General features: G+C 37.6%; 1 protein-coding gene across 3 annotated transcripts in view; it reads right to left on the bottom strand.

The window, feature by feature from the left end:
- spock1 (SPARC (osteonectin), cwcv and kazal like domains proteoglycan 1) overlaps nt 1-12178 on the bottom strand; it is a 98950-nt gene that overhangs the window by 41451 nt on the left and 45321 nt on the right. For 2 of the 3 annotated variants that reach the window (XM_035668720.1, XM_035668721.1), the window contains exons 3-4: nt 6987-6995; nt 3680-3725 (exon numbers count right to left, since the gene is read on the bottom strand). In XM_035668720.1, coding sequence (XP_035524613.1) covers nt 3680-3725; nt 6987-6995 — 55 coding nt within the window. The remainder of the gene's footprint in view (nt 1-3679; nt 3726-6986; nt 6996-12178) is intronic. The other variant, XM_035668722.1, reaches the window with a different exon arrangement.

The raw sequence follows: 12178 nt of genomic DNA, 5'->3' as shown, positions 1-12178 counted from the left end.
CAACAAGTAATTTGTGATCTTACTGATTTCATTCATTAGAGGCTATGGAAATCAGCAAGTGATTCATTAGGGGACTGGATTTCCCCCCATCAACCTTCCTGCTGCTGATTAGTCTCCAAGGGCGACCAGTGATTCATTAGTCAAACTGAGATCAGCAAGTAGTGACTGATAACGCTATACTTTCGGCTGCACTGACCACAAACAAAGTTGTGTAGTCAGACACAACTTTTGTAATCAGACCACACACCACAGATTTTATTACAACACTCAAACTGTTTTTATTATGTCTTATCTATAATCATCAATTATCTACAATTAACTACAAAGTGATCCTCACCCATCAAAAATCTAAATGTGCTCTGATAGAACGAAGAAATCAATAGGACAAGTCAGCTTGGTTCTAGAAAATTATTCAGGCATGTGTCTGACTGGATGACTCATATTAAAAGCCTGCCATGCTGACACTGGCTGGAGTCAGAAGGTGAAGTTAACAGTTATAAGTGTGATGTCCCACCAGAAGCAATTCAGACACATAAAAACAGCAAATGTTCCCACAGCGGACCAGATTGTCTGACCGATTCCCGTTATTTATTCGCTGCATAATTGTTTTTCTGTCCATTACTCCCAGGTGTGCTGTTTGTGTAGGAGTAACTGCATTGTGCATAGTGACGTTAGCAGCTCTGCAGCAAGGGAGCAGTCATATTGCAGCTGAAGTGCATTGCTGCGGCAGAACAGGTGAAGATAAAAAGAAGATTGAGAAAAATGCTTTTATGCACTCCCATAAAGAGTCTAATTGGCACAAAGCTGCTCTATGCTTCAAGTACATTGAACGTCTCTCTAGAGAACACAGCACACAGACAGAAGAGCAGAAAGTCACTGCACTATGTCTTCTCAAAAATGTTGCAGTGACTTACATGCACGTAGAGTACTGTGCGAAGTGGGCAGTGTGAAAGCCTAAAGAAATGGAAAGGTTTTCAAGAAAGATTAAAAGCATTTTTCTAAATGTAGTAAATGTTGAAATTTTTTTATAAAAACTGTAAGCTTCTAAAGCCCATCCACTGCAACAATTAGCTCTGTCCATCAGTTCTATTGGTTACAACATTGTACTCATGTAAACAAGTAATTACTTACATCTCTTGCTAAAAATAGGTTTGTCTATGCCCAGTAGAACGAAACATTGTGTGTTTTCAGCAGGACAACGTAATTTGTTTATTCCTTCCAAAATAATTATTTTTATCAATTTTGAAAAGTAAAGGATTTTTAGATCCCAAACTTTGGTTAATATTTGGTTTGATTTATGCATAAAAACAAGGTTTTGTAAGTTGTAGGGAAATTATTATAGTTTATAGACACTGGATACTAAAGGTTTGGCCTTAGAGGGAAACAAAGAACAGCCTCCATGTCTGGACAACAGTGTGTCAGCTATACGGTAGCTTTACAATAAAAAAAAACATCCAGTTAGTAAATTTTGCATTAGCAGCTAAATCAAGCTTCTGTACATGTGCAACTCCTGGATTTGGGGACAAAGGAATCCTTCATAACATCTGATGAATTTAGTCCCTGGTTAGAAGAATGAAGCTCTGTTTACTTTCTGTCTTTAGTTTTCTTTGAGAAACTAGAGAGTAAGTCTAGAATTTGATGCACTCAGGCGAGGCTGCTCTCATTAGGCTCAGTATCCATGTGGAGCTGGCCCAGATAAACCTGCTCAGCAAGTCTCTCCCTGAAGAGTTACAGTTACTGTGCTAGATATGCAAAACCAAGCCCGAACAGCACAGAACATACTCTGTGGTAGTAAGATTTAAAGTCTATTCAGAGAGCTGCAGTCCAATCAACTCCCAAAATGTACGTCAGTGTGTATGTGTGTATGTGTGTGTGTGTGTGTGTGTGTGTGTAGATATGTGTGAAACATTGAGACTTAGAAGTGTGTGAGTGTGAGTGAGAGTAAGCGAGTGTTTGTAATAATTGAGTTTAGTCAAGAGTTACTGGGGGTCTAAGAGCATTACACACTTGAGTGTGATTGATGAAGTGGACTTGGCATTGTTGCCATAGTAAGTCTATAAGCACTAGGTAACTGTTAAAAGTAGGAGCATTTGGCCTTGGAAAAAGACACACACACACACACACACACACACACGCACCTATGTTACAGAGATGATTGGAGCCCTTCGAATTTACATGCTGTAAACTGTACCATTAAAAGACTGGGAGTGAATAATGATTCATGTGAGATAAACATAGTATAGTATACCAAACCCACCACTGCACCCCTGTTCAACATACTGTTTTAAATCAAGTACTGTACAGTAGATGATTTTTATTACTACTACTTACTACTTTTATTGCCTCATGAGATACAGTTTTAACCATTGATAATATTTATTAAATTTATTATACTGTCTGCATATAATTTACTGCCTTTTTAGCAGAAGGTTCTGATTAAAATCCAGTATTATTTTCTGTTTAATGTTATGCGTTCGATTCTTGCTTAAGTTTGTCTGTTGCCTGATTGTGAGACGACACAGGTCCTAACATTAGTGTAGAACAGTGGTTCCCAACCTGGGGGTCAGGACAACTAGGGGTCGCCAAAGCTTCACAGGGGCTCGCGGAGCCTTCTTGATTTTAAGTGTAAGAAAACTTAAAGAATATACACAGTAGTCCTATATCTCAGCAATCCAAACACTGAATCTGTCAAAAAAAGAGGCCTATTAATAATATATGATAGTTAAAAAAAATACATAAATAACAATATATAACACAGACAGAGAATTGTGTAAAAAGTTCCTAAAAATATCAGGAAAACTAATGCTAAACTAATACTAACTACTGCTCAAAATTCATCCAAATTGCATTTTACACAAACTTCCTCTAGTTATTGTGTCCACTGTTTGGGTTCATTGTTTAGTTGTTCTGTACTGTAATTGTTATGTAAAATGAAATATCTCTAAAATAAAATATGTCCCTTTGTTGGGGGTCATCAGTTTACTTAATACTAGAAAAGCTGTCCCTTCAGGAAAAAGGTTGGGAACCCTTGGTGTAGAAGGTGTAGATGTACTTTACCATGTTTGATATAGGTAACAACAATGGATAGCCTTTACCTGATTTAGAACTCTTCAAAGTCATTTTAAATCTTGTTTGAAGTTGAATAGGAGTGAACGAGCCTGATATGTTTGGTAAAACTGATGATAATATCTTGTGGCAAATATCAGTTGTAGACCACATGTTTTTAAAGACTGCTACAATTAACTTGAAAGGAACATAAAATGTAAAAGAAATGAGCAGTCCTTTAAGGATTGTCCTGTGGTAATGATGCCAATTCAACTTCTGTGTGTAAAAAGAAACCAAAAAAATGACTCTGGATTTAATACAGGATATATCCGTTGACATATCTGATACTAAATCTTGTTTGAGGAATATATATATTTTTCTGTAAATCGCTTTTGTAATTTAATGAAATATGTCAAACCTCATGTTGTTTATTTCTGGATTTAGAAAACAAGGTTTAGTATGTGGCCAAGCATTCAATGTAAATGTTCAATATTTGACAGCTTTTAAAGTTTGATGCTACAGACACATTTTGATCAGTACCAAAAAGAACTGAGGTGTAATATCCACCGTAAGTCTCATATACAATATGCATTAATATAAACATAGACTCACACACAAACAAAGCAGGACTCACCTTGGTCTAGAGACTTGGCAGGAGCCCAGCTTTTGAAGTAGTCATCCTGAGTGGAAACACAACACAAGAAACTGGGTTATGAAAAAATAACTCCATGCCGAGAATATCATTGAATTATTTTGTAGAGCACAGAGAGAACAGCCCAAATACTAAACCACACTACTAAGAAATCCTGTCCTCATTCTTCTCTTCTTTTGTTCTTTTATACTTGTGTTTTGTAAAAATGAATGATTACAGCAGAAAACTGAACGATATTGGTAAAGGTAGAAGCTTGTTTAGACGTTTAAAAATAGGACCCAAATATCCAGTGCAGAGAAATCTGCGGGACACTAGGGAGCAAAGAAAGTTAAAGGCTCTAGTTTAAAAAAAAGTGGGTTAACTTGGACAAAAACATGTAAAGTCAAGGTCAAAATAGACTTCTGCTCTGAAAAACAGTTCAAAGTGTTGTTGTTCTTCGGAAAAAATGACAAGAGGAGAAGAGGGATTTTGAGGGGAAAGATAGTTAGTGTCACATTATAGCTGTTGGGATGTTCCCAAAACCATATTTTAACAAGCGCACATTTTTCTTATTGTCCAGATACAGTATAGTCTACAGACACAGAGAAAGCCTCATCAACTGAAAATATTAAAAGAGAAAATAATTGGCTTGTCACAGCTAAGCTCAGTTGAGAAGAGGTTTTTACACTTTGATTCAATGGCTCCATTCAGAGCGGATTCTCTGCCCAGCTACAGAAGCTTCTATTCTGTAGAGCAATTAAAAAGCCCATTATGAAAAGAGACACCGTTTAAGCATTGTTGTTTAGTGTTATGTGCATAGCACACAAACAAGTGAAAATATTAATTAATAATCTGTGAATCAGTTCATAGGACTAACATGTAGATGAAGGCAGGAGTTGCAGTGCAGTAGCAGCCACTGAGTAAGAATAGCAGCAGCAAAAGAAATGTGCATTTCAATAGACCTCTCTGGTATGTGAACAGGTTGATGCTCAGGTATCAGGTGATGATCAGCTGATGGCATGTAGCAGTGTAGTTGCAGACTGCAACTGAGTCGGTTCACCCTTCCAAGTGCAAGGGGAAACTACAGTGGCCGTGAATCGTGCAAAAAATGCGCCCTATCTAGAGCCTGTGTTTGGTTTGTCTGTTCTGGGCTACTGTAGAAACATGGCAGCTCAATGTGGCAGCGTCCACAAAAGGTGACCCACAGCGTCTGTAAATAAAAACAGCTGATTTTATTTTAAGGGGTTTATACACTAATGAAAACATACCTATGACTATTATATTCCATTTCTGCCAATAGGATCCTCCTAAATGTTACACACTGGACTGTTAAGTGCCAGTGTAAGTCAATGTGACATTGTGAGCCATACTTGCCCATACACACATGAACATAACCCTAATCAAATTCATGCCCAACCCTAACCTTAACCTAACATCAATTTACACTGTACTCCTAACCCCTAACCAGGACCTCAGAAATTAGATTTTACTGCATTAGGACTGGTCTTTGGTCCCCATGAGGACTACTGGTCTTGACAAGGTTAGTGATTATACCAGAAAAGGTTCCCAGTAGGTAACAAAAACATGCATTTGCACACACAAACACACACACACAGCCACACAGTGGTGGTGTCTGCATCTGAAGTAGTGCCCAGGGCGAACCATATGTGTGTCAGCAGGGAGTAAGCCTGTGTCAGTGACACTATGTGAACGAGGCAGAGAAGACCTGCTGCGTTGATCTCTACCTCCTTTATTATTGAATAAAAGTGAGAGAGAAGGCGTGAGAAAGAGAGAGAGGCTAAATTAGGCAGTTATAGGAAACAGTCCACAGAAAATGGACAGTTGACCCACTCATCCAGTCCTTGTTCTATAAATGACAACTGCCGACACTTGAGCCAACGCTAAAGTTTGAAATGAGCAGATGAAACCTAATTAGCTTCTCCCTTAAGTCCTTCCTTCACTCATGTCCTCACTTCTTTTTTTCTCTTATTTTGTCCATCTCTCCTGCTCTTTCTTTATTATAAAATGATTCTTCACGGCTGTGAAAGTGCAAAGTAACTGGAAAAAGTAATTTCTGCAAAGTTCTAACTGAGGCCTACACCATTTTAGACAAATGTTAAATCATAACAACTTTATTCTTAGACAGTGATAATGACTGTCCATGCTTTGAATAATCCACTCTCTCTATATATGCATATATACAGTATGTAAACTCTAACGGGTCATCAAATATCAGAGCCGAGTTCTGAAAGGGAATTCTTTATATCTTTTATATGAACAGTGACTTAATGGAATTTTGTAAAATTATGACATTTCAACCTCATGTCTCTATCAGGTAATATTCATTATGTAACCAAGAAGGTATACATTCACCTGATTCAACCAAGGTATACATCCCAGATTGAACCTGTAATTGACGCAGACATTAATAGTTGTAATTAGTAATTGTGCTTAATATGTTTATTTTTGGGACCGTCAATTCAGTGTGTAGGTGCCCTTTTCTCTTGAGCTTGCAGCAAACAAAAATTGTTTTGTCACATGTTTCACCTTTATCAAAATATTGCAGCTTCTGCAATTTTGATATTGCACTTTTCCACATAGTTATTTAGATAATATTTGTATTGAATGTGCAGCCCTATACAGTAGCAACATGACAATGACCGTGTGCACAAAGAATATCAATAAAGAAATTATGTTAGTTTGGTATAGAAGAACTCGATAACCTCAACCCCATCCAACACCGGATGAAGCCTTGTCATCTAACAACAGTGTTGGACTCACTAAAGCTCTTGTGGCTGAAATCTCTGCAGCAAGGTTACACAATGTTGTGGGAAGTCTTCCCAGAGGAAATTATATATAGCATATTAATGCCCATGAGTTTGAAATGAGCCGATCAACAATCAATATGGGCGTAATGTGTGGATGTCCACATACTTTTGCCCATGTAATATAAGCTTCCATGACATGAACACTAGCTAATTCCCAAGAAAGGTCAAATTAATTTTTTTTAAGGTTAAGGTTATTGAAAACTGTAGTGTGTACTGACTGATAATACTTCTGAAACTTGATATAGTGTAATTGAAGCAATGTTTGCAACTATGAAACCTATCAACAAAAGCAGAATTTTAATATGAAATACTATACTACATTGTGGCACCAAACCAGCTGTGCATTTAAACCACTCCAGCTCTACAACAATGCCTTAAAGCAAGTATCAGACAAATATTACAATGTCTAGGGCTTCCAGGAAGGTACTGCAGTATGTTTCCGAATAGTATTATTCAATTACAAACACAATGTATTTACTTACCTCCGCTTCCTTTAAATGATTGCAGAGAGGCAGAAGAATAGAGGGGAGAGAGGAGAGAAAGAAAGAAAGGTCAGAGATAACAGCACAGTATGCAATGTCTATCAGATCTATTACAACACTGTTACTCATTCTGAATACTGAACTCAACTCCAGAGATTTAATAGGAATCTGATTCTGAAAGTGTTAGAATACCAAAGGACTCACACATACACACACTTGCACTCACGCTTGTGCTTTATTTGATGTGGCATGTAATTTGAAACACATCGAGGGCAAATTGTACAGGCTTAGAGTTGAGGCACAGCATAAAGGAAAGAGAAAGGGTGATAAAAGATGGAGAGGCAGGGAAGCTGTTCAAAAGTAGATGCAAGAGGAAAAAAGCTATAAGAATTTAGTGCCTTTTTATTGGACTAAACTGTGTGAAAGGAGAGAAGAGTAGAGCGTTGAAGGAATTTTTGTTGAGGTTTTTCTTATTTGAATGAGGGTCTAGGATTGAGTGTTGTATATTCTGACCTTACAAAAACAAAAACACAGTAATAACATATTTCAAAATCAAGTTACAACAGGAATCTGACTTTTTAGCATCTGTTTTTACCATAAAACATGTGCCATATAAATGTATCATTTTGTGAAAATAGCATGTAAAATTGTGACAGAAAGATAGAGAACTTATAGAGATAGAGAGACATCTAAAATAAAAGATAGCTAGGTATATAGCCACCACTAGCCTTAGCTAATGCTACAATGAAATGTACTATTTCAAAACTATCAAAAGTCAAAATTATTACAACACAAGAAACTGTATTATGAAAAATATATTATTTATTCATTTATTATACTACATGCCTAAATGAGTCTAAATTCAATCATGATGTCAATGTATTAAATTCTAGATTCATTTATTGTTGATTTCATTTTTTCTTACATGGAAAAGACAGGTGAAAGAACACATTTTGTTTGTAGATACTGTGTTTTTCCTGAAGAAGGCTTAAAGGTAAAGAGCAATAGTTGCAGTATATTTGTAGGTCTTCTATGGGGTTTCACTGCTTCTGTATTTACTGTTGTCTGCCTTTGTAGATCAGTGTTGTGCAGATTGTAAAGCCTGCTGAGGCGAATTTGTTATTTTTTTATTTAAGCTATGAAAATAAAATTCACTTGAGTTGACTTGATACCTATCAAGATATAGAGATTCCCATTCTATCTTAACCCATGTTGTTTTACCTTTTCTGTACCTGTTTACAACAGCCACTGTTACTGTGGCTAACCAAGTCACCATAATGGATTACAGCCAATTTGAGTCTAACACTGAATAATCTTGAGTGGCTATATCTGAACCAGAATCTGTGGAATAAATTAACTTGTTGTCTGGTTGATTTCTGGACCATCTGGACAATGTGGTGTTTTCTGCTGAGTTTATTTCAACCTTCAGCTACAAGCATGGTGTGTATGCAAAATAAAGTGTTTCATCTATTATCAGATAACAGCACTTACAGCATCACCACTGTTGCCTGAGATGCACTTTCACTGTGCCTTACTAGCTGGTGTTACTTAAGGTTCACAGCAGTTGCTACTAGCCCTCTTATTATTCAATCTAAGTCTCAGGGATGACCTTTCCTTGCCTAGGACCCCCATTAATATTTTAGTGCACTCATCTCAAAAGCATTAACTGGCTGTTATGCTCGCTGCGACACTGCCCCAATGTCATTCAAACCCTTTAAAGTGATTACAAGGAAATAAAACTGTGCCGTTATAATCATATCGTCTTTGTTGGAGGTGGTGCTGGAAATTTCAGTAGTCAGCTACACAGTGATAGAAGTCTTTCAACCATGTCCGTTTAAAGCTGTACATGCAGGAACTTGTTGCCAAGCAAAAATGTGAATCGTTTAATTTTTAGAGTTCAATTAAAATCAGTTTAAAATGTAGCGAAACAGCTGTCACTGAAAATTGGATTCCTTTATTATAAAACTCTACATGATGCAGTATTTTTAGCACTGCCTCCATTTTAATTATGGCTAATTGTCTGCATGTCTGTGTTCAAACACCTTCATGTTGCAGTGAGTAGTTCTATTAGACATTGTTGTTAAGCAGCTGGATTATTAAGTTAAACTAGGCCGCAGTGTTCAGTCTCCCCTGGGGAAGAAAAGGGGCAGAAATGTCAATGAGGAAATGTAGTAGGAAGAGAGCGACAACTACACGGTACACTTGGTAATATGGTTACTTGGCTGTGTTGTGCTCATTGTGAACCCCAGATTCTAGTGTCAAAGTCAGACTTTCAGTCAAAAATCTGATTTGTGTCGTGGTACAAAATAAAACGAAATAAATAATAAAGAAATAAAACTTAGGACAAACAACCTTCTTCTGAAGAGGACATTTATTGAATTATGTGTTAGCATATCCCTTTTAATCCCAGTGTCGGATTATTCTCCAGGAGAACAGTAAATATAATGATAAACAATGTATTGTCAGTCCACATATAAAAGTTTGACACTAATAAAGAGGAATGCACTGGTCCAACATGCCTGATCCGTATTGGATACCGACCTTATTAAATGGATTCATGCAGAAGTGACCTATCCACATTAATAAAGTTTCTCAGCTTTTGGTGCCACAGCAATCTCTGGTCTTATGTTATATTATTACCTTATATAAAAATAATTCCACACAGTGAGGTGAGATTTTAAAACAGGAAAAGAGAGAAAATGGGTATCAGGTCAGTACCTTGAGCTGAGGTATTGGAATTGGCATCTGTAGAGAAAAAGCAGGTTTGTTGGGTCCCTAGTTGTAATGCAGAGGATTAATTTTATTGTTTATCGTCTCATCTTCCGTTACTATTGATCAGATGGAGAAGCAAAATCCAGCAAAGAAGTAAATGCAGCAGAATCTAGACAGCCAGAAACCAAACTGGGTTTATTCTCATCTGTTAGGGTAACTTAGTTGGGACAGAAATGACAAATTTGCTGGATATGAAAGAATAAAAGCCAAACCTGGACCGCAGACAATGTGAAATCACGTATACAAGGAGAATAACCGGCTTCCTCTATGTTCAACAAAAACAACATATCCCGAATATGATAAAAAAACCATGACAACACTCAATACAATACTAGTACTAGTGTGTATTTAAATGTACTCATTATTTGCACTGCAACAAGAGGTCACTTGGGTTGTTTAAGCCATATGAACAAATAAAGTAGTACTGTTTTCGTTTTACTCGTGAGGACAGTCTCAAAAAATCTTTCATTTCTGTGATGACCTCTTCACAGCCATTCTGTCTCCTGGGTCTCCAGCGGGTCAGCCCATTTTTTCCCCCTCTGCAGTTTAAAGAGATGGGTCTGAGATCTCATCTGATAGCAGATCCCTGAGGAAGTCCGTGACAGGAAAAGGTAGAGAGGGGACAGAATTGATTCAGAGAGGAACCAAAGTGGGAATGGCTTCAGCCCGATTAGCTTCTCTCAGCAGAAGTAACCTCCCCTGTGTGGGTCTGCGTGCGTGTGCGTGTGCACATGCATACTCTCAAGTTGGTATTGGTTTGCACAAATACTCGCATTAACATTAAAATAGGCAAAGCCATGCCCAGAGTGCTGACTGAAGATGTCATAATCAGGGGATGAGGATGCAAATCTGGCCTCTCGGTGAAAACTAAACAGCATTAAAAATTTACTGTGTACTTTATGCATTTTATTCATGGATCTGGAACCTTGCCGAATTCCTTCCCTCCCTCATATTTTTTCCCATAGTCTTTAATTCATTCCCCTCTCCTCCTCCTCTCGCTCCTTCCTCTCCACCAAGTCTCTGCTCTCCTCCCTAGGCTACATCCTACTTATAGACAAGCACTGGCCTGGGATCTGATCAGCATCCTGTGAAGCTGATATATGAGCTTTGTGAGCAGATAGCTGCGCAGAGAGTGGATTTTAGAGACACACTGCATCAGATGACTTTACTGTTAGGCCTCTGCAGAAGAGAGGAATGCTGAGTAGGACCAGTGGATCCAGTTTTGCTTTAACATCAATATTGTAGTGTAAACAACCAGAGAGAGGAATAGTACATCTAATGAGCCAGTTCTCTCTAGAAACTTTGTCCTCATTAGAAGGAAAAGAAATATCAGATTTGTGAAACATAAAATTGTGCACTGAAGTCAACCAACCCAGTCATGTTCATAAAATTAAGAAAAAAAAACAAAAACATCACCAAAGCTAGGACTGTTGTTTCATATATATCATGAAAATTGTGCTTTTCAAAGGGTGTCACATGAACCTTTGAGAAAATATATTGACTTGCCTTACGGTGGGTTAATAGCTATTTATATAGCTGTTTTATATAGACAGATTAGTTACGGATCAGTGGTTTGCTAAAATACTTGAGGTTAACATTATGACCTGCACTCAAACCTCACAATGTGAGGTCATGTGGCCTTAACTGACTAATGTGAGTAGAAACTAATTTGTTAGTGCCACCAATACAATGATGACAGAATCAAACTGAACAAATTTATACCCACAGTAAAAGCAGAGCTGTTTGAATAAACACAATCAGCAGTCATCCCCTCTAATAAAAGTAATCTGTGTGAATGTTATTCAGTCTAAAAACAAACTGGTCATGACACAGGTTTTGGGAAAAAAACATACACATATACTATGTTATACAATGAGTACTCATGGGTCAGACCACATCCATTTTCTCAACCCTTAATTAGATCTTCAACTACACAAAGATTTGTCACTGCATCTTGCACGGTTGTGATAATATTGCACTGACAAAATCTGTTCACCGACAGACTCTGTGGTTGTTGGCGCTGTAGTAGTTGTCTACAGGACCACATTTAGCCATGATGACACACAAAAACTCACAAGGTGAAAACAATACCAGCCACACACTGTCACGGCTGGTAACCAGCCCAGCTTGCAAGAGATCAGCAGCACACAACAGGCAGACTTAATGGTTTTTAGATGTCCCTTGTTGGCCTATTGTCGGCATGCTGCTCAAAGCTGAAATTTGAGGGGATGTAATGTAGATGAATAAAGGTGAAATAGATTTCATGGAGCAGAGAATTGTGGATTTTACTTTCAGTTTCTCAGCAGTTGAGAACAGCACAGAACATTCAGGGTGGTTTCGGTGATTCCCAGGTGAAAAACTTTCTATTCAAACTGAACTTAAAGGTGCAGTGTGTGACATTAAGGAGGATCTATTGGCAG

The sequence above is a fragment of the Morone saxatilis genome, unplaced genomic scaffold, assembly GCF_004916995.1.
Source record: "Morone saxatilis isolate NCDOM2014 unplaced genomic scaffold, NCSU_SB_2.0 Contig22, whole genome shotgun sequence".
Taxonomy (NCBI): domain Eukaryota; kingdom Metazoa; phylum Chordata; class Actinopteri; family Moronidae; genus Morone; species Morone saxatilis.
The sequence above is the reverse complement of the archived record's forward strand: the minus strand, read 5'-3'. Positions and strand labels throughout refer to the sequence as shown.